This window comes from Pelecanus crispus, chromosome 2 (assembly GCF_030463565.1).
Source record: "Pelecanus crispus isolate bPelCri1 chromosome 2, bPelCri1.pri, whole genome shotgun sequence".
NCBI lineage: Eukaryota > Metazoa > Chordata > Aves > Pelecaniformes > Pelecanidae > Pelecanus > Pelecanus crispus.
In genome coordinates, this window is record NC_134644.1 from 23,641,925 (window position 1) to 23,668,449 (window position 26,525).

Sequence of the window (26,525 nt, forward strand, 5' to 3'; positions counted from 1 at the left end):
GTGCACGTGCATGTGTGTGTGTGCACATAAATATTTATTTTTATATACTCTTTTAAAATATATGGATTCTGTACCTTATTCAGTGATTTAATGTGAAAACTCTATCTAAGGAAGCATGTGGGGGAGTGCAAGTGATTGTTCCAAAGAGAGAAGAATGGTTGTCCAAATGTGAGTGCCAGGAAGCTGGGCAGAGTGGATGGAGCTGGCAGAAGATGTGTTTACCAAAGCAGTCCACACTTGAGTCATTAATATCTGGCAGAGAAGGATGGAACAACTCCTCCCAGACACCTCCTCCTCAGCTTTCCACCCTTGGCTCAGCAACTGTCCAGCCATGTTCTCTCCTGAGCGATCCCTGGAAGAGGATTTTTCTGAAGTGCTATGAAAACTTCAGAACATATGTATCACCACTTGCACACACAATGTGTTTATACATCAAAGCTAATCTGGTTGGTGATGACCTTGGGCTCAAAGTTAGGTTTTCTTCTTAGGGAATGATCAAATAATTGAATGTGATCAAGTTTCAGCAGCTTAGCAAATGACCCTAACGGTTGAATCGCCACTGCTGTTCACCTTTCACTCAAGTTGAAGCAAATGCACTTTAGCTCACAGCTGGAGTAAGGTAAGAGTGCAAGCAAGGACAGTTAAAGCAGCCCAGCTGGCTGTTGGCAACTTCTTCATTCTCAGAAGCCTGGTCACCTTTGTATGCTCAATACACAGCACAGCCCGTTCACAACACCTGGACCAGTTTAATTTTTTCTGGGCCTCGCTTCTTTCTTCCAGTCCATGCACTTAACATATGAAGGATGTTTCAGATACTGTGTATTTCTGAGTGCCTTTGACAGGGTCAGCACTGAATTACATGGGAAATTGCTCAGCTGCTTCATCGCTCACTGAATACGCCTTGCTTATAGCTTAATCTGTACTGGTGGTACATTGCACTGTGAGATGCATTTGATTTGCTTCAACTGATTAGAGGGGCTCAGATTGGAAGTACAATATAAAGCTCATTGAGAAATGCGGTTTAGTCCATCCGCAGAAGCATCACATTTTCTTTCTGCCGTGGCCATGCTCCTCTCTGAATGTTCTCTAGCGTAGCAGTTGTTGCAGTGTTTTAGGTGCTGCTGCCCCTCCCTGAGACTGCTGGATGCTATATGAAGAGAAGGTAGATTAGCATTAGTTAACACAATAGAGCAATGTTTTGAGGCTTCTTGTTAAACCTTAGGGATGGCAGTACTGCTAATGGAAGAACTGATCCAAATCCAATGAACTGGTTGGGAATTATTTTTGTAACTTTGTGAATTTGGAGGGGGGGGCGGGTTAACCCTGCTGCAATCTGTGATAACTGCATTAAGAACTGTTCACTGAAAAAAGGAGTAGACTAAAAGCTAGGAACAAACCCAGACTAATGACATTGCACTATATGTTTTTGTTTTAGGCTTTCCTGACAAAGTAACAATAAAGCAATGCTACCGTCTTCTAGGAAACAGCCTTAATGTAAATGTGGTGGCAAAATTGATCTCCATTCTACTTGGATAATTTAGAACCTGAATCCGATGAGTACGGACTGGTGACAGAAAACACTTCCATCTTTCAAGAGAAAGCTGATGGCAGTTCGACAAAAAATCATAGCTTACCAAAATATCTTCCAGACATTTTTCTGAACAGTTCTGATATATTTTTAATACCTTGCGTTTATGGGGGATTTGCACTGTAGAGGTGTTTTATTTAAATCAAAGTTTCCAGGACTTAATTGCTGTATTTAAATGTCCTTTTTAGTTTGCAAAATGAAAAAGAGCTGCATTTACATACACCTCAATGAAAATGGATAAGACTATTTTATTTTATCTTAAAACCATCTTCTCAGTATAGCATAAAAAGGCTGTAAATGTCAAAGCTGTTTTAATTAAGTGCAGAGACCAAGTTCTACATGTAAAATGTCTTTACCTGTAAATATCAGTGATCCATTCTTAAAAGATTTATTGTATATTTAATCTGAAATTTTGATGTGGTTTTTGTAGCTAATGAAACTATTAAATTCAGTATTTTGTGTACAATTTTTAAGAAGACACAGTGTCATCCTTAGTTTATGGTTGTCTCATCGTCTCTAAATACTTGTAGGTTTCTGGAACCCAACTGTATCTCTCTGGAATGATTTGTTTAGGTGCAGCTGAATAAAAATATTTAAAGATTATCACAACCCCAACAATAACTTCCCTGTTTCTGTTCTCACTTATATTATTCAGTATAAGATCATTGCTCCTTACCAAAGACCTACACATAAAAGACATAGAAAGATTTAAAAGCCTCATGTCTATGTTCCTGTGGCATAAGAACTGGAGAAAAAGTATATGGGCTTCTTCTGAAGATTTACTGACAAAACTTGATGGTAGTACTAGGGTTAGGAGTGTATGTTGGGATGAAACCACTGCATATGGCCATCCAGAGTGCCACAGTTGTACACCATTTCATAGAGCTGGACTGCATGATTTTTCAATCAAGTCTTGTGAGTTCAATATCTCTGAAACAATAGAGAAAATTATGGGAAAACTGAAAGCCTTCTAAAGAAGCCGTGTTGTGGTTGTTATTTTTCCTTACAGGTAATATTATATTGGTATCTACAGAAAAAACAGCTTGAGGGAGGAAAAGGCAAGATGATACTTAGTAAGCATCCATTAGGGAGCTTGTGTGTCACAAAACTGAAGGATTTCTTAGATTGATCATAGTTCCTGTGCACTGAAGCGGTAAGTTGTCAAAGCTGCCGGTCCTGAAAAAGACTGAGGGTGTTTGGGTTTGTGGGTTTTTTTTCTTCCTATGGGATGACCTAGGAACAGTCATGGTGTATTGCATCTGGGCTTGGTAATGCAGGAGAAACTAGAGACTCCAGAGAACAGAGCTGCTGTAGAGAGACTGCAGCTGTTCTCACCTGCCGTAGTCCTCCTGAAAAAGAAAATGAGCTTGGCATTGTTATTTTGTGCCGTGCTTTATCTTATGCTAATTCCCTGTGTATTTCTTCTTCAGTCTTGATTTGCATGGTGCTTCTGGACTGTTAAACCAGGAAAAGCTTAGATTGACCTACTTCAGCCTCTCATACTCCCTAAGAGCATTTGGAGGGCCTGGGCTGTTTCAGCTATAAAAGAGAAATCATAGAATCGTTTAGGTTGGAAAAGACCTTTAAGATCATCCAGTCCAACCATTAACCTACACTACCAAGTCCACACTAAACCAATTAAGGGTAGACTAGACTAAATTAAGGGTGGAAATGGATTCTTCTAAAAGAGCTCTGGACTAGGCTCTAGAGAAGGATAAGGTTGGCCTCTGGCTTTACCTGCTCTCTTGTAGTACTGTAATGGCAAAAAAGTACTAGACTAATTTAGTTAGGCTGTGCCTACAGCTAAACTGCAAAGAGCAAGTGTGGTTTTGACAGTGTTATGAACCATAGTTACCTGTTTACATGGTGGCTATTGTGTAGATTTGTCAGCCAGATCAATAACTAGTAGCTATATGGTCTTGTTCTTGGGAGAAATGTGATAATAGGAAGATCTGTTGCTATCTAACATGATCCAAATGTTGAAGTGAAAACAAAGGAGATAAATTTTTTGTATAAATTAGGATTTCTTTCTGCTAAACCATGTAAACAGTCTATTCATTTTGCCTCAGTATAGTAATATTTGGCAAAATGTTATTAATTAAGAATTAGTTTTCTATTCCTTAATCTGTAAAACATGTTTTAATGATTTATATGCCGCTCATAAGCAAGCAGTATTAAAGTGTAACTTGAAAGTTATCTAGCTGCACCTGAAACTGATATAGCAATGCAGGCTGTTACATGTTGACGGTGAATTTTAATTCAGTGTGATTATGAAGACTGAAATCTGTTTGTGTTAGCTGTTTCTGAAGGAGATATTTTCAAAGAACAGATTTCAGAGCTGTAAATACATATTTGTGTATTTTACCCCTGCTAACCCTGCAATACCAGTGCAGCTAAATTGAGTGACTGCTGCTTATCCCATCTGTTTGTCATTAATAGACTCGTTTACTGAGCTCTGTTGGGTTGCACCTGCTTGACCTCACTTGATGATCACATTGCTTCCTTTTGCAAGCAGTCTCTTAATCATAAGTGCTTTGCGGCCTACATCAGTGGTGCACTTTGCAACTTCAGCTTAAGCATTTTCACTGCAATGAAATGTGATTACAAAAGCAGCTGAAAGGTAAATGAGTGAAATCTGAAGGCAGCTTGGCAAATGGAAGGGGATTTCCAGAACCCGATTTTTGGGTTTGTAGCTCTCTTATTCTGCACATCTGAAACACGTTTCATTATGTGGGTGAGATGGTGTGGTTGCATTCCCTCAAACTTGAGAAGCTCCACTGAAGAAAAGAATGTCGTATTTGGTGGTGTCATATTTATGCAGTCATTTTTGAAGCTTGCCGGTTGCCTTACAGAATGTCTTACCTACAGAAGCTTGGTTTTATCTGTTAGTCTAGGGATTCCTTATACTCATGAAGAAATCTATGTAGCTGTGAAGTTACTAAAATACCATTTTGTTTAACACAGTGGGTTTGAATATTTTTTGATACATGCACTCAGAATTTTCCAGTGGACGTGCATGCTTCCATGCAGTGAATGTAAGGCTCCTGCCTACAGCCTTTTTTATCTCGCCTTTTGCTGACCCTCTTAGGAGGAGTTTAAGGATCATCAGGAATCTGTGTATTACAGGCTGGAAAAACATTGATCTGTGATAACACTATCACATGTCTTAAACTTAGTCATGGGTAAGCCCGCTTCGTGTTCTAAAGAGACGTCTCAATAGAAATCTGAACAGGTCCCATGCTTCGATGACTGTACAATTCTGTTTTAGCAGTTGTCACATGTTTCTAAAATAAATAGAAATTTAGCAAATATTTGTTACATCTCAAGGATGAACTATTCATTCTCGGCTCACCCTTTGATTTCTCTGTTCTATTTGCTTGCTATTCAGTATAAAGTTGAACACTCTGATGGCTTATTGTATAAATACTGAATTACATTTCTTTTCCTTAGCAGTTCAATATGTTTTGCCTCTTAGATACTTGAAACCACATATGTGCTCCGTGTATTTTATTTCTGCATGGTGTTTAAAGAATATGCCATATTAGTATGGATTTGGAGGAGACAAAGTAATAACTGGTTAAGAACACTAGGCATTTCTGGGCGGTCTTATATAAATAGTGTATAAAGTAGAAATGGTCAAAGAAATACCCGAGGAAAAATACTGTGAAAGTATAAGAGACTAGGCATAGAGCCAAAAATGAATTCCAGTAACCATTTTCCTTTTGCCTGTGCAAACGTGAGTGTTCTAGTGTTACACCCTCATTAGGGGAAGTTTATGCTTATTTAGTAACAACTTGTTTGAATAGGTAGGTAACTGATATCCAAGACACCAGGGAAAATGCAGTATTGACTAGTGATAGTGTATCAATTTAGATGTTATTGTGAAGAGCATGAAGAGATTTATGTTATTTTTATCTTTATTTGATTACAAGGGTTGGGGAATTTATATAGCTGTTGAAGAAAAGAAATATGTGGCCTTAGATGACCTGGCAGCCATCTATGCAGACAACTGAGTTCTCTGACTTTCCTCCACCTTGTCCTTTGGACAGTGGGAAGAAGCACAGACAAGGGATCTTTTGGTAAGAGCTCTGATGAAGCAAGAAGTAGAGTTGGAGGGGCTAAAATTGAGTGGAATACACCACTTTTAGTGAGAAAGGGTTGTTGGAAGGAATTGCAGGTGGCCAGGCTGGTTGGGTACCCTTCACTGGGATTCGGAAAACTCTGCAGCAAAGTCCCTAACAATCTCCTCCAGACTCTGATTTTAAACAGGAATACATCCTGAAATCCCAGTTTCATTGAGAGCATGTTTGACTTGTGCTTTTGTCCATGCACTGGGCTGTTGTAACTCAAACATTTTTAAATTACAACCTGTCATTTGGAAGCAAAGCACACTGATGCCGCTAATATATTTTCTCATACCTAGACAGTAACGAATAGTTTTGATTAGTTCAAATGTTTGCCCTGGATATATTTTTAAAAAAGAAACTAATCCCATTCTGTTTATAGATACTACACTTAAAAATGGGATTCTACTCAGAATGAATATTTCTGAGTGGCATTTTGGCTGTATATTGATCTTGCTTACCATGTGATATTACTCATTCATTGTACATGTGTTGTAAGGTGAAGCATGGGGAAGAGTTCAGGAGAAGACTGGACAAGTTCACGGAAGAAAAATCCTTTGGGAGTACTGAGTAAGTAGACTTCTGGCTGAAGAAGCTCCCAAGCTGCAAATAAATGGAGGCCAAGAGAGTACCTAGGGGAGGTACTGTATGCGCTTGCCCCTTTGTGTACTCTTCATTTCCTACCTCTCTGCTCTTGGCCACTGTTGGAGACAGAGTACTGTCCTAGATGGATCTTTTTCTAACCCAGTGTGACCACTCTTACTTTCTTATATTTATATGGTGACAGAATGCCAATATTTGTAATCACAGCATCAATGCACAGCAAATGATGTATGGACTTATCTCAGATCTAAGCCTCTCGATAAAGCCAACAGCACAGAACAGAACAAATCTGAGGGAGGTTATGCAGCCAGGTCCATTCGTGGCTTTAGGGTTATTAGTGGAGAAGGGTGACTATGCAAATGGAAGTCCCTAAAAATAACTCCAGTGTACATTAAAGCAATTGGAATGTGCTAAAAGGACTGGAATAATCAATAGAAAAGAACAAAGCCAATGTAACTGGCTGGGAACTTTTCATGAACCTCATTTCAAAAAAGAATGAAACACAAAATAGGAAGCATCAAAGTGGATGGCGGTTTGTAGAAACAACGTATGTAGGAAGAAAAATCAGAAAGACAGAGGAGCCAAAATACAAGTCTCATAATAAAACTAAAAAACTCATACAAGTTATGTCTGCCTTCATTGTGATAAAGGAACCCAGGGAGAATTGGGACAGTAGATCAATTCCAGCTGAAGTAGCTGACTAAATCAAAACTCGTCTCTTTGTTATTTGCTACTAAAACCTGAAAAAGTAGATTTCCTGGCTGGTTAGTTTAACTTCATCAGCAGGTAACTTATTAACTTCATCGACTGTGGTGAGGGAGCACAATCTGAAGCAGGTGTCAGAGGGCAGTATGCTGAGAAGTAAAAGAAATCCGTAAGGAGTGACATGGGGAATGGAGCCTTGCAGCTGCTGCAGCCCCCGGGGAAGGTGCTGCGGCCATAAAACTCTCCAGACACAAGGAAAGAGAAGGAAGGAAGCGGTGGTGGGTGGTTATAGGTAAGGGACAGAAAAGGGAACGTTATTTTTCAGAGTCACCCCTGTTTGATGTAAACCTTGTGGTTGTTGATTGCCTGTATAGGGCCTAACACCAACTTAGTGCTTGGTTGTCTCAGAGCTGCAGGGACACACACAAACTGCTGAACTCGATACGGAGCGTTGTTTACATCAGCAATTTGCACATTTGTACCATAGAGGTAACAGTGCTGCTTCATATGTCATGTGTCACTTTTGAACACTGGAATGTTATTAGAAAGAGGAAAGATGAAAGAGGATCCAGGGAAGTGAAGATGCAAGTACTGGGAGACATGGCCTCAGCTGAGGGGAAGCTCAGGTAAATGTGCACTTCTTGGGATTAAACCAGCAGTGGGGCTGGATTTATAATTCTTTGCAAATATTTGAGTCTTAACATCGAATAGCAGGGATCTTTTTTGCATCTATAGAACAAAACAAAGGATTATTTGTTAGTCTTCCATTAAAAAATTAGCCAGGTTGGGATTCACACCAATAGTTGCCCTTCCCCCATATAAAAAGGGAGCACTGTCACAGACTCGTGTCATGTCTCTGCATCTGAGTTGACTTCCTAGGTGCAATTAATGCATATTGAATTTTTGGCCATAATCCGAGTCAACTTTTGTCTTCGACAGCAGCGCCTTTGCATTGCAGGTGTGTACTGCTGGAGAAGTTGAGGAATACCACCATTTAATTTCACACAGCTACACAAGATGGTGGTAAATTGTAGTCCATGCTAGTACAGGATGAATTTCAACCAGAATTAGAGACAATGCTCCATTACTTCCTGCCAAATCTGTGCACAACCTGTACTCCTTAGAGGTGTTTCCTCAGCCATGTCAGTGAGGTAATGAATGATCTGTCCCAGGAGGAGGGATTCATGCCAGCTCTCCTTGTTAGGAAGAACAGCCCCTATTCTTATGCCAGACATTTGCAGGGTTTCCATTCTGTTCCTCCAAAAATTATGTCTCAGTCCAATATATTTCAGTAAAATTAAAAGGTGTGGACCTATTTTTCTCCTTAAGATGGTTTATAGATTTCCCAACTTGGCCAGCCTAAAGTGCATTCACTAGGAATAGAGAGAAAATTAACTAAAATCTGGAAGGTCTAATGAAATGGAAAATAGTGTGTCATGCAAGGTTGAGATAGATGTCCACAGCTCTCTTTACATCCTATGGTCAGTACATAGTCAAAGTCACCTGGTCTTCAGGTCAACCATCTTCTAAGCTGTAAAGCCTGCATGAAGAGAAGTTGAAAAGAATTATAACTTCTTCCTCCTTGCATTAGCAGCTTTCTCCCCATCCTCTATGGTTTATTGCTCATTGGTCATTTGGTATATTGGAGTTAATTAGTTGGAAAGGGAAGCTTGAATCGAATATTGACAGGCAGCAGAGAGGGGCAATGCATGCTCAGTATGCAAAAAAAAAAAAAAAAAGAATAGAGAAAAGGAAGGTTTTTGTGGGTCACAGCCAAAGTCCAGGCTGAAAACTGTCAGCATACAATGGAGTTTGTGCAAGAAAGTCCCTGAAGTATGCGTACATTCAATCAGCCTGCTAGGAAGTGCAGGTTTAGTTGGCCCATAGTTTCTTCAAGTTGACACCCAACTGATAATTATAAAAACTCGGTAGACTGCTAAAACAAAACAAAAAGAGCAAAAAACCCGAGACATACATCAGAACTGACATGAAGAATGTTAGTGAGTGCTAGTTTAATGGACAGTACCAGGATACCCAGAGGCAGAAGGTGTCCTGTCGACTAGACAGAGACATCAATAATTTATCTGTGCTCTCCTATTTGTGAACGGAGGTTTCAGAGCAAAGAGCAGAATAGGAAATAAAAAAATGTGTGAGGACAGATCTTCAGTTGGTGTAAAATATTGTAACTCATTTGGATTGAATGGAGCAGTGATAGTTTTCAACAACTGAGGATACAATTTTGTATTTTCATGTAAACATTATCCCCTGTGATGGTAAAGGACAATACATGGAGATTCCTCCTCATGTTCCTGTGTTCTGGCAGCAACAGCTGATAGACTCGGTCTCCTGGAGGCCACAGGCTGCTGGGGAGCAGATGAATATCCAGAGAGCTGAGCTGCTGCTACCGCACCAGTAAGCATCCAGGATGGGCTGTCCCCCAGGGCTTCAGGAGGAGCTTCACCTCTACCCTTCCAGACCTCTGGGCAGCAGCAGTAACTGTTGTGTTACCTGCATCAGTCTGTGTGAGCACAAGAAAGATGGACAGCAGGCTCACACTGTTCCCAATTCTGAGATAAGTTTCTAAAAACACAGATAATAAAATGTAATAAAAATCTAGGTTTTGTGCAAACAACAGAAAACAGTGGAGGTGGTGGGATGCAGCTGATATAATCTCAGTTGTTCTAGTTGTTCATAATAAGGATGAAGTTATTATCTGTGGCAGCACCACAAACATTAGCCGTCCTGGCTTCACACCCATTTTCACAGTCCACCTCTGTCTCTTTTTGAGGTGACGTTAATATTTTTTGTCACCACATCCAATTTCTTCCCAGGGTGCTTTGACCTCGTAACATTTCTCTCTGTGAAAGCTGTATAGTTCATTCAATCCCCCAGCTCCAGGGCACATCCCACATTATCTGTGGGACGTCTGTAGGTGACAAGTGCAAACTGGAGCAGAAAGGGAGGCTGGGCAGGGTTAGGAAGTGCAGGAGCTCTGTGGCCTCCAGGAAGGTCTGGGGCTTAAAGGATCAGTGAATGGTGGCTGCTGTTACCTTTGAGCAAGAGCAGTTACAGCTGTTGCTACTCTTTTCTTCTCAGTAGAGTTTTGAAATGTGGGCAACCTGAATGAGTTGTCTATTAAACAAAAAGGAAAATAAAAAAGAATGGTGGTGGGTGTGGAGGTTCCGGTAGCTCCTGGCATGAGGAAGGAAAAGATGCACAAAACTCCCCTAAGCAGGGAGAGGAAAGCACAGCAAGGTCTTGTGCAAGGGGAATATGGGGACTCTGGTAAAACCAAAGGGGAGGTGGGACGTGGACTCTGCCATGGCTTCCAGCAGCAACAGCCTGGCCTCAGAGACAAGTACCAACAAGCACCTGGGTGGGATGCTTCTTTTGAGAAGGCTGCAAGGTACTGGTGAAGGGTAGAGGAAAATGGGGTCAAGATTCAAATTTTGGCTCTCAGAATATATTAATTTGCATTTTTTTAATTACTTTTGAGTCTCCTTTGAATTCTTCCTTGGTCTTCTGCATTGTCTATGGCTGGCCCTGAATTTGGGAGCCCTAGTGTGTGCAGTGAAGACAGCCTGCACATGGCAAACAAAATGCACTCCCCATGGTGTGTGATCGTCTCCCCAGCATCTGGGGACTGAGTCATCCTTGAGTCAGAGCAACCATATTTGGTTAAAATTGTAATCCATGGGATGCTGTTTGGTACTGCTAACTTGTTTGTGTCATCTGCCCAACAAATTACTGGCTGGAAGCTTCTCTTTCAATACAAATATTCCTTGCCAGCCACTGTGGGTTTTATATGTCAGGTGTGGGGTTTGGGTTTTTTTTTTTTTTTTTTTTTTGTTAACAATCTAGTTCCTTTAGTGCTGACAAATAATCTTTCCTTTGCCCATGTGGTGCAGCATGTGGGGAGAGCGAGCCGTTCACGCAGTAGCCAGCTGCAGATTACAAGGTGCTCTGAGACACAGGGGTGCTCAGCTGTACAAAGGTCAAAGACATAATGATAAAATACAGGCGGATTTCAATTAATGATCTTTCAAAGCTCCTGAAACCAAAAGAGAAAAAGTGAAAAACGCATTTAATATCTAGTGGATTTGCACACTGACAATCTTTAATTAAGATACTGAGATAAAGTTCACCCTTGCAAGACAAGACAGCAGAATGGGCACCTTGTGAGCAAAGAGCTGTGTGAGAGCAAAGGGCACCTGGGCTCATAACAGTACAATTCGGCACTGGAGGTTTCACTTCAAACGCAGGACAGCTGGAGGAGAGCAATGCTTTGGGCTGCTCCTGCTCCTGGGCTTTTAGTTGCACTATTTTTACTTACTGGATTGAGCTGTGAATCAAACCACTGTGAAAAAAAGAGGCAGAAAAGAACCATTTATGATGAGCAGTAAGTACCATTGCTTGCAAATGCATTTGTTCATATGGTGGCTTCTAAGTGCCAGTAATGGGAACAGAATGGCTTTACTGCAGTTCTTTTTTACATACTCTTTGGAAGATCTGTGTAACTAAACGATCTCTTTGTTTTTTCTGTAATACAACAGGCCTCGTTTGTCCTCAGAGCAGGGTAACTTAGTGTTCCGTGCTGGCTCCAGCAAAAATATTGAATTTAGAACTGGACCACTGGGGAAAATAAAAATTAATGAAGAAGACCTTGCAGAACTTTTTAGTCAGGTGATATAGTTACTTCTCCTTTAATATGTTTTCGTTTTCCATTTTGCACTTTAATAGTTTAATTGTCTTCAGAATTTGTCTTAGCAAATGTTTGATGTGTTTTGTATGATTGTTATTTTATATTATCTATGCCAGCACTCTAATATGAAAGTAGGCTTGTAAAGTAATCATGCCATTACAGAAAATAATTAAAAGATTAAATTGTGTGTGTGACAGAACTCTCGGTATTTAAGTGGGCTTTATAATAGTAAAGTTAAGCAAGAACTAAACTTTCCTAAGCTTTTGAAAAAGCAAAGCTTGTTTACATTTATAAGCTTTTGAAAAAGCCAAGCTTGTTTCACATTATCCCTGTTGTTTAAATTTAGGTGAGAGAAAGCAATGCAGAGATTCAAGAACTTAAAAAAGCCAATGGTGCCTCTCAGAATCTGTCCCAGCAGGTTTCTCTGCTGACCTCCAAGGTGAGCCATACCCTCGTGTTACCCTCCTCTGGTGTTCCCAGTTTTCCATTCCTCAGATTAACATTGTTACCTGATTCATTTTAGTATTTCTGGACTCCAATTCAGGGAACTACGGCGGAGTCCATAGTTAACATCAGCTCTGAGTCTATGTTTAACTTTGAGATACTTATTCAGTAACTCTGGGGACAATGGAAATATTCCTGTAAATCCCATAATTTCCAGTTACAAGGATTCTTCTTTTGTTCACTGTCAACATCTCTTTGGAGTATATCCTCAAATATTTATGGAATTGAAATCCCACTAAATTCAGGAAATGGACCATACATGTTCTTGTAGTTGTTACACAGACATTCCATTCCATAGGTGAAGTGGGCTATAGGGGTTTCCGGTGGAAAGAAAAGACCTATACAGTAGTTCTGCCTCTTCCCTGCTACTACAAATTTTTTTCCAACAGAACATTTTGAAACCTTTGTCTGACTTGGTTTAAGTGTCTTTTGTTCCAGTGATGCAAGTTCCTGATAGGAAAATATTTTATAGCCTAAGAGACCTCCCTTTAGGGAAGTTGTGCTAATACATGTCCATCATATTCCCTGATTCAGTTTCAGCTTGCTGTTTGTGGTTATAACCCGCTGAGATATGGTGAACCTTATCTTGGCTTTCAGTGTGCTGTCTCAGAGCTCTGTCCTTGGCATGCACATGAGCACCCAAACAGTCCCGCTGGAATAGTCACATTCTCAACACTGAGCACCTGAATACATCTTCACAAGACTGAATCTTGCTTTTTGGAGCCAAACTGGGACATATTTAAGCTGTCATTTTCTGAACAGCCTAAAACACCAGAATTGCGGTGAATGGGGCCAGATTTGAACCTGATTGTCACCTGGTTTCACACACCAGCTGCTATCTTTTCTCAAAAGAGAGTATTTTTTTAGCCTACTGCCATCCAGCATTTACCTCTGTGGTCACTCTCATACCAAGCACAACATAATTTGCATTTCTCTTGCAGATCGTGAGTCTTGACAACAAACTTCAAAGCTTAGAGCAGGTGAGTACATGGGAAGCAAACTAGAGATCAAAAAAGAAAAACCCAACCCCAAGTAAATAAAGTGAGGTTACAATGATTAAATAGCTAAATGATTTCTTTCCTCTCATGCATTACTCAGGAAAACTTTTTTTGGTAACAGGAGGTAAAAAAAGCCAGGATTTGTGGAGGAGGTGAAATGCCTTCTTACAAAACATAAACTATGTAGGAGCCTGCATTCCTTAAAGGAAAAACAGCTTGAGTCTACACTCAAGAACAACAACCAGATACCAAGGAGAAGTAAACTCGTCCTTCACTACTCTGTCAAGACAAAGACTGGGGAATTCAAACTGGATTTTATATTGTACTGGAAATAGCTAATTTTCAACTGTCACCTGCTTCTCCACTGAGCTTGTGACAAGCCACAGCTACAGCTGCCAGTAAAAGCAGTTGTCAGATGAGTCACCCATGGAATAACTCTCCATCTAGACTCACAGTCTGCTGCCGAAGAACAGTCTTTATTAATACTTATTTCTTACAGGGCTTTTCTCATCCTAGTGCTTGCAGCTGGCCATCCCGTGTAAGACCAATCATATTAGTCATTATTTTGTACAAGGATAAGCAAAACAGCTCAAAACCTTTACAAATCAACCTTGCTGAAAAAAAAAAAAATGGGGGGAGGGGAACCCAAGAAAGAATTGGGGGAAAAAAAAAAAGACGACAAAAATAGGTTTGTCTTGAAAATAAATGCTAATGGAACACCAAATAAGCGGGAACCTCATTTTCTGCTCTTTTCCTGGGTTTCAGGCTATCCAGAGGAAAGCCTGCAATAGTAACCCCTGTGAGAACTCGGGGACCTGTGTAGACTCTCTGGATGGCTTCTTTTGCCTCTGTCCCAGCAACTGGCAGGTGAGTCTTTAACCTCCTTGAATACAGAGCCTGTATTTTAACGATAAGGATACACCTGGCTTAGTGTAATTGTGATGAAGCGTAGCATTTTAAGGTTGCTCAGGTCAGAGTGAGATATACTGAACAGCAAAGCAGCAGTATCACACTCAACATTTGGTTGGAGGGCAACACATTTGCTTCTCAATATCAATATATACCAAAAAACCAAAGCCCAAACCATTGGGCCAGATCCTTCACTGTTCTATGCAGGCAATGGCCCATGAAGTCAGTGATGCTTGGCAGCTCCCACAGCAGGGAATTAGTCTGTGATTTTTGCTGAGCAGCAAACTGAACTGCATGCCTTGCTGTTGATCTTATGCAAGGATAGAGGGAGAATGGGGGAAGGGAAGGATATTTATTGAAGCTCAAACAAGTAAGATAAATGGGGGCATAAGTGATCAATCCCATTCTCAGTTTTTTAAATCCAAAGACTTTGCTGGCAAAGGCTTTAATGGTGCTGTTACATGCACTAGAGATGGAAAAGTTGTATCTTCTCAAAGGCTCTCAACTTGAAAGTTGTCCCAGCAAGATTTGGGTCAAAATTGCTGTGCTTTCAGTCTTAGAAAACCAGCATCTCCTGATAGAAACAGTTTGAAAGAAAGTTTTCTGAGCCATATGCTAAGGAGTTGGAAAATAGGGGGGATGACAGTACTATGCTGCCCATATACTTTCTACAAACATCTGAAATATTTTATCCCCCATCTGACTGATAACCAGGGTCACAAAAACACAGCTGAAAAATAGAGTTTTGTTATAATGTTTCATAAGGGAAGCTGTGTTGATAGCGGCACATAGTTTGTATATCTTTGGAAACTATATTAAACATTGGCTCCATGGTTTGCTTCATTTCTCAGTTATTTGGAAAATAAACTGGTTTTCCATTTCATCTCAGGGCCTCCTGTGTTCAGTGGATGTTAATGAATGCCAGATTTATGCTGGAACAGCGTTAGGCTGCCAGAATGGAGCCACTTGTGTGAACACACCAGGCAGCTACAGGTAACTTTTCGAAACTAGACACAAAAATCCTATGTAAAATACTCTGCTATTTTTGTACTCTGTATCACACCTGCAGCACAAGTTCTAGGAATGAGTCTGTTTAGTATCTATGCACTATAATCCCTCGCAATCCTTAATTCACCATACGCTGAGCCCACCACAGTCACAGAAGGTCCTCCAAAGCCATTGCCTGCTTTGCCACAAGAAGAGCAGCAAGAACCAGATTTATCACACAGCCATGCTGGGGAAGAAGGCTGCAAATTGTAGACTGGCTCCAGTGACCCAGTCCTCTGTTGTAGGTGCAGATGCTATAATGGAAATATACCGCACCATGGGATGTAGATGGGGCGGTGATACGTGGCATGCTGGTCTGTAACCAGCGCTCACCAACATGCCCACCTAGCGCAGCCACATTATCATCCCTCTGTTATCACCCACCCCTTGAGACCAAAGGGAGTGAGGAGATTAAGCAGGTGAACAGCTTTGGCCCAGCAAAGGCTTTGAGTTGTTGGAAACCTCCTGAATATATCGGACACCCTTGACTGGCATTCCCAGCACACCGCATAACTCTGAGAAATGCCTTCACTACCCCCAGAAATACAGGCACTGCTGAAGACTGCAGCAGAGCGAGCAATGCACAGTGCTGCCAGACAGAAAGGGAGGAGAAACGCTGTCTGCAGCCGGCTGGCCAGGAGGGTGCCTGGGCTGCCTGCATGCGGGCCCTCATAGCCATGAGGTCCCTGGAGCGTGTCCTTCTCTGGCTGTGCCCAGCTCCTTAGGAAACTTGCTCTTGTTTACAGGGCAAGCCAGCCTGAATGTTCTGTGTCTTATTTTCCAAAATGTCAAATAATCTGGTAAATAAATAACTTTCAGATGTAATACAAAGCTATCCCTGTGCAACGGGAACAAGCAAGCTGGAGAGCATGCCACAGCTTTCTGCAAAGCATTTTGTCTCCTGCTTCAGCATGAAAATCTTAGCCCCCACAAATATTTGCTTGGCGTAACACTGGCTTATAGTGCTTTGTCAGTTCTTGGAAGAACCTCACACAAGGGAAGTTCTCCTGCAGTGCTCCTCACACTTCAGCATTAACACAGAGCCTGCTGAGGTGTCACTGGTATGCAATGCTTCCTGTCAGCTTTTCTTTGATTTTAAAGGATGTTTCTAGCTTGCCTGCAGCTGTCCCCAACACAGACATTTGTCAAGGAAACGACACATAAAGCAGCCTGCCTTTGCTTGTTGTTTCTTACTGTGCTCAGAGATGTGGTGTCCAGGTGTGCGACTAAATTAAGGTTTGAGAGGACAAACCCTCTGCCTTTCTTGCAAGTGTTGTCATTGTGTTAGTGCTGTCATGATTCCTGTAAGTTTCTTCCCCAATGTAATTCTTGCCCTCCTTGGTGCTTGCTGAATCAGTGCTTCCTGAAATGAACTAAGACCTCTTAATAAGTCATCCAAATCTTAATACTACTGCTTTTGCATTATGCCCTCAGGATTACTGTTTAGTCCTTTCCCCAACCCCTTCGTACTGTCTTCACAGTCTCCCTTAACGTACTGTCTTACTTATGTCTGAGTGCTCCCCAGATATTAAATCCATCCCCAGGTAGAGTGTGACACGGCTCTTTTCAACAACTGTGAGAATATTGCTGCTAAATTTTCTGGGACCCAGCAACCCAGGTCACCCCACTCCTGCTCTGGTGTAGTTATATACAGCAGCATGGGCTGCGGGTAAAGAAAAGGGTGATATTTAACTTTCCATAGACCCCAGAGATAGCACCAGGTAAGGCCAATACTGGATTAGGTACCGTGAAATGGAGCATAACGCAGTCTTCACTCCCTGTTCAGATTCTTCACCTGCATGCTTCAAGCTGTGATTCAGGAAAGCACTGAAGTATGAGGAAAAAGAGCAGGTATCCAGGAAACCTCTTCCTGAATCAGGACCTTAATGGGATGTTGCATCAGTTGGATGAAAGGCTGTGAGAGTCCCCAACTCTGTCAGACTTTTGTGTCAGAACCAAAATAACAGGGGCCTCACCACAACGTGCCATCAGCAATGGGAGAGAACCAGGGAAGTGCTGAGCAGCAGTGCATCGCAATTTTGCTGAAGCTTCTTGCAGTATGACCTACTTCTTGAAGCTGTTCTCTGAGCAACTTCAGATGGGTAGCAGATTAATCTCTGCCAGACTAGGCAGGAGGAGACAGTGCCATTGTCCTCCTCCTTTGGAGCCAGTCAGATTGCCTTGCCATGTCCTTTGGAGTTGAACATGAAGCTCTGAAGGTACTTTGAACCTTTGAAAGGTGAGCTGGTTCCCTGACCTGTTGCCTCTGTGCTTGCCCAGGTTGAGCTACGGCACTGGTGAGATGGTGTTGGTCTATCTGCCCGTCTTGTACGATAATGACCATGCTGTCTTACAGTACCTCAGACTGCAGTTAAGCATTAAGCTATTGAGGGTTTTTTAAGCCTAAGTTCACGTGGATTGCTTGTCCTGGGTGCAGTGTTTAGTTACCTGCAATTGGCTTATCAAACTGCTATTGCAACTGAGCATGTGACACTGTGGGAGGGACAGTAGCAGCTTATTAATAAATTGCTCCAAGGTCCAGATCAACTGCACTGGAATACCCTGATTCAAATTCTGCAGAAAAATGTTTTTACAGAGTATTTTTCCTTATCCAGCTTAAAAGAAATCCAGGAAGGGTGTCTACCTGCCATACATCTCTGTGAGGAGCAGACATTAGTAGGCATCGCAGCATATTACTTGCATCCAAATAAGTGTGTGTCTGTCATTTTAATAAAAAGCTAGTGAACAGATAGGAGGCTTACTGTATGTTTAGGTCCCTTTCAGTTGTATTTCAGAGCCTCAGATTTGGTCTATGTGGAAATAAAGGGCCAGAGAAAAGGGAAGGGTTACCCAATGGCTTAGAAGTTCCCAGTTTCAGTTCCACCACATACATACAGTGCTGTGACTAAGGTGTGCCCTATAAATAACAACATGACACAGCTGGCAGCCTGCAAGCGGGATCCCCGCTGTAGAATCAGAATCATAGAATCGTTAGGTTGGAAAAGACCTTATGATCATCCAGTCCAACCATTAACCTAACATTACCAAGTCCACCACTAAACCAGTTAAGGGTAGAGTAGCAATTTCATGTTTCCTGGCTTGGTGGCTGGGTTATTTTTAATGAAAGTAAAAACAACGCCTCCCTTCAGCCCACTACTTTCTTCTTCCCGCCCCATCAGCCCCAAATGCCTCCTCCTGCCCATGACACTTACCTGAAAGCTGCGGTGCTGCTGAGACAGCAGCTGCCACATGTCGAGGTGTGGGTGTGAAGGTACCCCGTTCTCTGGGACAGGTCAGACGTGGCATTTCTGTGTATTGCTAGAGATAGGGTTTTAGGCACTTGGCATCATATGAGGGTCATGAACTGAAACACAAAGTTTAGGTGCTCTCTGACTGAAGTGGGGGTTTCCAGGCTCATATTCTGTTGAAGTCTCATGTTAGACATTTCTTTTTTTTCTGGATTTGCGCTTATTAATGTAACAAAAAGCTGTGGATTCTCCCATCGGGTCAAACAGTCATGGATAGGCACAAGTCCCACGTGATTCTTGAGTCTCTGCTGAACAGGAGCCTTGCCTCTATGCATGATTATTAATGGGATTGTCAGTATAGCTAGATAGATGGATTTCATAAGGAACACCACATAAATAAAAGAGTGGGGAATGAGCTCTTACTATGGAAATATGTGACCTTTAACAACTATATGAAGACAACATTTTGATTCTTCTGTCTGCTTTCACCATTAGCTGCTCCTGTACTCCAGAAACCTACGGGCCTCTCTGTGCCTTGAAGTCTGATGCCTGCCAGGGAGGATCTGAGACCCTCTGTGGGCATGGCATCTGTATAAATGCAGACAGGGATCAGCCCAACAAGGTAAGGTACAACATGGAAGTCTCATTATACAGCACAGCATGAATAAGCAACAAATAATGCTGAGCACCACAAAACTGTGTAGCACACACTGCTGCTGAAAAACAGCAAGAAATGCCACTGTACAACATAACCTCTCTGTTGTCCCAAAGACAGCAGAAAGAATTGAAAATGCCTTGTGTCTTGATAGAGGTACTTGTCACAGTATCAGATCTACTACTACATCCATAGGGAGCTTGGGAATATTCTTTGAATAAGTCAAAGTCTTATTTGAAGCATAATATTCTTACTGTTCATTATTTGGGGAGTTCTAAGTTGGTAGAATATTTTATTACTTAAATGATTAAGGACAAATATCATCAATCTTGTTTTTCCTGGGAAAAGGCATACCTGTGGAACATTATTCTCAGTGGCCTGGGAGCCGCCAGGGCTGCATAATGGCCGGGCGGCTGCTGCTCATCTTTGCTGCTCCCCACTGTCAGCTGCACTTGGTCTCTGACTCCAGGCCCAAGGTCTCCACGCATCTGCACTGGGTGGATGCTAGCACACACTTGAATGGTCTCCTGGAGCAAGCCAGCTCATTCTTTTGGGGACAGAATCTGGGTACAGGGTATTCACTCCAAAGGGACAGCTTTGACTCTTTCCACTCAGAGCAGCCCTCCAAAACTACCCTGCCAAGTCTGTGCTCCTTAACACTCCTATACACCCATGCACCATTCCAGACACACCACATATTCTTCGTGCTATGCTATAAAATAATTTCTTTGCTCAATTTGTAAAGGTTTTCACAACTCATCACTTGTTTTCTGCCCATTTTTTGTGGAGAAAGCTTTTCAAAAGGGTTCAGTGTTGGCTTAACAGTGTCTGCTCCTGTGACAGTCAACAATAAAGCTCCCACTAGCTTTAATTGGGCCAAACCTAGATAAATGCTGAAATCTGCCCATTAGTAAAGTTTAATAGAGAGAAAACTGTTTTCCTCCAAGAAAACCTATATTTGCAATTTAATGTCAGTGCTGCACATTGCACAGATTACCGAACAGTTTGCTTAAAAGAAAACAGCCAAGCTGATTTCAGGTTGCTTACACTGGTCTGTTTACCCTAGTTACAAAGTAAGTTGATGACTTTTAATTATGTTTATATACAGCTCATAATTGCTGTTCATTTTCTCTGGGAGCTTTGGGGTAAATTATGGGTTTCTTTTATGAACATAATGAATGAGCCTGTTGTTGCTTCAATAATCTAAATAGGTAAATTCAGAGGAAGAAATAGACTGAGAAAACCACTGAAGCAACTTATAAAACAGAATGTGCAAACCATGTAATACTCTGAAAGCTTTCTTGCTATAGTTTAAAAGACATTTTATAAAATGAACTCCTCCTGCCCTTTTCTTGACTCTTCTAACTGCCTTAAATATGTAACGTGATGTTTGCTGTGGCAGCCCAAGTACCGCTGTATCTGTGACACTGGCTGGATGTCCCCTCCTGGCAGCCCTGCCTGCAACACTGATATAGATGAATGCAGCCTCCCCAGTCGTCCATGTTCACAGAATCCATTTGTGCAGTGCCACAACACACCAGGTTCCTACTCCTGTGATCCCTGCCCCACAGGTATCAGTTCCTTCCATGCTCTCAGGTGGGAGGGGGTGGCAGTAGTGGCTGTATGTCATAAGTATAGACAGGATCCAGATGAGAGTAACTCTATAAAATGCTTTGGTCTGTATTCTAGACAATAAATGCCTGCAGGTTATGTCTGTCTTACCTAGGTAATGCATGCAGTGGAGTCTAACACATGATTTATCCCATCCTAAACTGAGCATCTAAATAGGTCTGACCTACCCTCATGTCCATAGGTACCTTCATGTCCATCATGTCCTATTACCTTCATGTAATTGGTCTGAGGTACTTTCATATCCTTATGCTCACTGCCCTAAGGCAATATGAAAATCTAATTGTCCTCTCAACCCATATAACCTATGCTTCCTCTTCCTGAGTTGGGTGTGTATAGGAGGAGTATTTGAAGTATTTAACCAGAGCTATGATAAAGCTTTGCTGCAAATTGTACATGTGTGCACTAGACCAGAACTGCCTCCTCTTTGGGTTAAAGTGTGTTTGATTCTGCAATATCCAGAATACAGTTAAAATAAAATGTTCTTGCGCACACATCTCCACCCTGTTGAGTTTGTAACCTATTTTGCAGACCAGTATTAATTTTCATCAATTATGAGAGGGACAGGTCTTCTCTTGTGTTAATGAAGTGAAATTCAGAAGTCATGTTTTTCTGCTCTGTGAAAAGATCTGGTCAAAGAAGAAAACGAAAAGGCCAGGCATTTTCTATTTTAATGTCTTTCCTGTGCTTCTTTTTAGGCTGGCAAGGAAATGGCTACAGTTGCCAAGACATTGATGAATGTGAAAGTAATAATGGAGGCTGCTCAACAGCGCCAATGGTTCAATGCATCAACACAATGGGATCCTTCCACTGTGGGCTCTGTCCACCAGGTGAAATGGATTTTTTTTTTTTTTTATAAAACTATGGAAGGGCTTAAAAGATGAAGACTGAGCCTGTTTTATGGTAGACTTAAGAAGCTGAAGATTAGTTTTGTAAGATAAAGAAGTATCATATACACAAAGTAATAATGTCATGCAGTCCAAAAAAATACCGAATGCAGAGTCCAAGTATATTCAAACTGCTTCAGCTATTAATGAACATTTTGCAGGGTATGTCTCTAATGATGATCCTCTGAAATGTGTTTCTCTTCTACTAGGTAGCCCTTTTCAGTGTTAGAGCCTTCATTTGATGAAGTACTTCCTTTGTAAGATCATTAATGGGAAACAAGGATTGCGTAATTATGATAGTAATTTCATTGTATGTATTAATTGAAAGAATATCATGTGTGCCATAAATCAGCTGTACTGTCTGTTTTAAAAAAAGCCTTGATAATTGTCACGCTCTGAATGCTGCCTAAGGAGGCAGTGTTTCCGTTGCAGTACAGGTCAAGCAGTGAAAGTCGTGACTTACATCTTTATAATTTGCGGTTTATGATTTAAAATGCTTTATGAAATGCATGATATCAATACTAGAAATACTGGCAGGAAAAAGTGTTTCTAATTGACCTTTCAATTGCTATTTAAATGGCGATAGACTGCAAGTAGTGAAGGCTCTCGGTTACTGAGTGCTGAAGAGCTATCAGCCATGCTGGAAATGTGGCCTCGGACAAATTTTGATGTGGTGCAGTGGACCTCAGCTCTGGCCATGCAGAGTCGTGCTGCAGTGCTCTGGTCCTGCTGAGCCTCCTGAGAGGAGCTGGATGTTGCGTTTGAGACCCAAGGGCAGCTCTGGTGTGCAGTGGGAAGCCTGGAGTGGTCGGGGCTGGCTGGGTGTGGACACGTAGGGAGGGCAGCACATGGTGGCTGAGAGAGCTGAGCTTCCATGGCCAACTACATGTGGCTAGAACTAATATACCCTTTTTCTAAAAGCATGGGAGGATTTAATTACAATCAGAATCCATCCCTGCAATGTAGGAACCACAATAAATATGCCAGGTTTTACTCCAGTGGCTATCTCAACTTTTTCTTTTTAACTGCAGAAGACTATGATTTTACACCATAAATTAGTCTTTTCCTCACCAGATATTTGTTTTGCTGTCAATTGTCAGAGAGCATAGTTTGTTACAGACTAACTGAGATTTACCTCTGAACAGGTTATGAGGGAGATGGACAAACATGTACACAGGTTGATATCTGCTCAATAAATAATGGAGGATGCCATCCTTTGGCTACTTGTACCTCAGCTCCAGGTATGATGATCTCTTACGGACTGTAAGTAGTACCAGTGTGAATCTCAAGGAGGGTTTCGTTAGTCTGAATCCACTTTGTAGCAACATATTTAGATTGCAGCCCCTTCTCCACAGTCAGTTTTGCCTCACCCAAAGGAGTTTATAGGCAGGTTAGCTAAAGCCAGCAGGCCTTTCCACAAACACTGACAAAAATAGATTTAGGCTCCACCAAAGAGCAGGTTTCATCATAGAAATGTGGAGATCTTCACAATTTCTCTTTGCAGTTTTCCAGTTTCAGCTGCTTTACTATTCTTCTCATTTCCATAAATATCCTTTGACTACTCCCATCACTTCCCACGAAGGTGACCTTGGACTCTCAGGTACCCATAGCAAAGCAACACTAGGGATCTTTCCATGGTCAAACTGGATGCCGACCAAGGAAGGTATCAAAGGATCAAATAAGTTTGAATTATATAAAGGCTCTGCTTCAAAATGTCAAGGACCTTTACCATCATTGGTATTGTCATTGTAACAAGGACCAAATTACTTTCTGTGTCTTGTCTCATCTCCCAAGGGCCAATGCCATTTTGTTCCTGCACATCTGGGTACACTGGAAGTGGATATGGGCCGAACGGGTGCTCTCCTCTCAATGGTATCTGTCAGCTGCAAAACCCTTGTGCAAATGGGCAATGCTTGGTAAGTGCTGGGCTCCTCGCAGTTAGTGACAATGTTATGTAGTTATAACCAGAAACAACAGGGAGACTGGTCAGACCGAAAGCTGAGTGCAGACATGCTAAAGGCAATGAGGCGAGGTCAGCGGGGAGTGGGAGGTCAACGGATATGTGTGGGGAAAACAAAGTGAGTTTCAGGGCACACGAGCCATTTCTTTGTCTTTGAAGTAGAGGCAGCAATCTTGGCACTGATAACCTGAGAGGCTGTGGCTGGTACCCCAGGCTAGCGATGGGATGCTGGTGCTGGTGGGGGAGAACCGATGAATGGCTGTCCCTGGTGGGACGGGGAAGTAATTTACCACCTTATGTCATGGAGGAATTACCCATGATAACAAAAGCGCTACCTCTGCTGACCTTCAGACTGTTAATATCCCGTACAGTTAGTTATGTGTCCCTAGGCTGATCTTGTGAGAGCCTCCCTGGAGTCTCAAGCTGTTTATATGGATACGGAAAGGGTGCTTCATGGGAATTGGTTGTACTCCTGCAGGTAGGCGAGTGTTTTGGACCTTTACTGATTGGTGGTGTGAATTCATTCTCATGCACAGTGGCCATTTAGTTTGTCCACATGGACCTTGTGAAGGCCTTTTGGTGAGGTGTGCTGTGCTCAGGAAAGCCCATGCTGCAGGCCTGGGGATTTGGATAATTCTGTTGTCAAGGATCTTTATGATTATGATTTTGGAGAAATGATCACAAATGGTAAATTTGTTGTACCAGTAGAGTCTGATCCCATTTGTCCACGCTGGTCTGTGGATATCCTCCTTTTGATGATGCTGGGATGCAGGGGTGAAACGGGACATAGGAGATGGACTTGGTAGTGTTAGGTTAACAGTTGGATTCAATGATCTTATGGGTCTTTTCCAACCTAAATGTTTCTATGTTTCTATGATATGTTACCTTTCTCTTTTCCCATTTTCTGTGTGAAAGGAGATGATACCCTCATCTCCACTCCACCCCTTACCAGCATTCCTCACTCTCTCTGCTGTAGACACCTATTGTCTTTTCACTCAGGTATTTAAAAGGCCTTTTGTGCCCAGATCTAATCTTCTTTTCTGACTGTTTAGAAACTATTTATTTTAGTCAGTCTATTAAAAGATATGATGTCTTCCCCTAAATATATCCTAATATAGAACCGTAGGCAATTATGGCTACAAACTACTACATAAAGATAACAACACAGTCAGATACTTTAGAAATGGGACTCCAGAAGCATCTAATAAAATAGAGGAACAGCAGAGCTATATTTGGCAAGCGTAATGACAGATGAAATGTAATGTTAATTAAATATCAGGCAGTGCAGACCAGAAAACACCTTTTTGCCTTCTAAAGCAGCATTCAGAGCCCTAAATACACATCAAAATCCTCTTCCATCATACTGAAAATTTCTGTTCAGGACACAGAAGACATAAACAGATAATGCGAAAGGAAATAGAGAATATAGCACATTGATTGTATGTCATCAAAGATGGGATTGTTAGCATGTACTTTGGAATGCCATGTTCTGCTTTACCTGTAAAAATCATGTCTATAAAACAAGAAATATAAGGAAAGAGGACATATGAAATCAAAAGTTAGAGATATGGAAAGACTTGATTATAAGGAGAGGTAGTAAAGGTTGAGACAAAAGAAATGGAAGAGACATACAGAATAAGGAATAATGCAGAGAAGGCAATGAAATTGTTCCCATTTAACATCCCTCAGGGTGAAAATGAAAGTTAACAGCCCACATAACTGCAGTGCAGATTTCCCAGAGGCTTGAGAGAAATGATTTATAAACCACTGTTATCTTGACTTGCTATTTATAAGGTTTAGATAATATGATTGACTTGTTTCTAGGGTGATCATTTCAAAGCCAAGCAAACAGTTTTCTGAATGGCTAGCTGAATACAGATTTTGACTTTTTAGAAAGTCGTTTGAAAGAGCTCTGCAAAGAAATAACTTAATAGAAAAAGCAAAGAGCTAGATAATCCAGGCTTTAGGTTTATTTTGGTGTTCACCAGTGACCATCAAGGCTATTAAATTCCAAATGTTTTATTTCTTTGCTCTGCTATGGCCACATAAAATAAGCATAAATATCAGTCTTTCTGCTGACTACATTGATTCCTTTAGGTGATCCATGCTCATTAAGTTTATTGCATTTGCTTATACATGTAGCCAATGATCTCTGGATATTTCTGCCTGTGTAATGCGGGCTGGACGGGCCCCAACTGTACGGAGAACATTGACGAATGCATTAGCAACCCATGCCAGAACGGAGGGAACTGCACCGATGGGGTCAACGGCTACTCCTGCGAGTGCACCAGCGCCTGGACAGGACCACAGTGCCAGACTGCCCAGCAAGGTAGCGCCAGGACCTCCTCCCCAGGACAAATGGGCCACCAGGCTTCAGCGAGTAGATGCTTGATGTATATGATTAATATGTGAATAAGAACCAAGTTATGATGGAGAAAACAGCCCTCTTCTCGGTGGATTACAGGTCCCAATCCAAAGTGCCTTGAAGTCAGAGGTTATTTTTCCATGAGTTTTGTTTATAGTTGCTTTGTTTAGCAGTAGGAGTATAACAATGAAGTTGATCTGCAGGCCCACTGACCTTGACTAGACAGTAGACATTGTAAAATCAGATCTGTTCCTGAGAAAGTGGTCTCGTAAGCTGGGTGGGAAAGAGGATCCAATATAAGAAGAACAGATTTACAAGAGAATAGGTTAATGTTTCTCTTTTGTGCATACTCTTTCATTTGCTGCGAAGCTGAGAAGCAAGACAAAAAGCCAGAAAAGGTTTTCAAACACAAATTTAATGAAAGAAATGTTATCCAGGAAAATGGGGGACCCTGAGTTTTATAGAGTGACTGCAAGGTCCTGCCTTTAACATTTCTTCTTAATACCAATTTTTCTGTTTGTCTGGGATTTTTTTGCCATTAATTTTAATTAAACAAGGTAGGATAGCATTCCAGTGAGCGTCCCTGTGGCAACCACCTGTC

General features: G+C 41.6%; 2 protein-coding genes across 6 annotated transcripts in view; both read left to right on the top strand.

Moving 5' to 3' along the window:
• Positions 1-2,173, top strand: part of TRDMT1 (tRNA aspartic acid methyltransferase 1) — a 29,250-nt gene extending 27,077 nt beyond the window's left edge. For 4 of the 5 annotated variants that reach the window (XM_075704838.1, XM_075704833.1, XM_075704834.1 and 1 more), the window contains one exon: positions 1,436-2,173. In XM_075704838.1, coding sequence (XP_075560953.1) covers positions 1,436-1,536 — 101 coding nt within the window. In that variant the 3' untranslated portion in view covers positions 1,537-2,173. The remainder of the gene's footprint in view (positions 1-1,435) is intronic. The other variant, XM_075704837.1, reaches the window with a different exon arrangement.
• A 9,127-nt stretch (positions 2,174-11,300) lies between these two features.
• Positions 11,301-26,525, top strand: part of CUBN (cubilin) — a 151,740-nt gene continuing 136,515 nt past the window's right edge. The window contains exons 1-12 of the mRNA XM_075705163.1: positions 11,301-11,419; positions 11,574-11,703; positions 12,069-12,161; positions 13,168-13,206; positions 13,990-14,091; positions 15,023-15,126; positions 18,924-19,050; positions 20,486-20,654; positions 21,411-21,542; positions 22,745-22,840; positions 23,394-23,515; positions 25,702-25,888. Of these exons, the coding sequence (XP_075561278.1) occupies positions 11,301-11,419; positions 11,574-11,703; positions 12,069-12,161; positions 13,168-13,206; positions 13,990-14,091; positions 15,023-15,126; positions 18,924-19,050; positions 20,486-20,654; positions 21,411-21,542; positions 22,745-22,840; positions 23,394-23,515; positions 25,702-25,888 (1,420 nt within the window). The remainder of the gene's footprint in view (positions 11,420-11,573; positions 11,704-12,068; positions 12,162-13,167; positions 13,207-13,989; positions 14,092-15,022; positions 15,127-18,923; positions 19,051-20,485; positions 20,655-21,410; positions 21,543-22,744; positions 22,841-23,393; positions 23,516-25,701; positions 25,889-26,525) is intronic.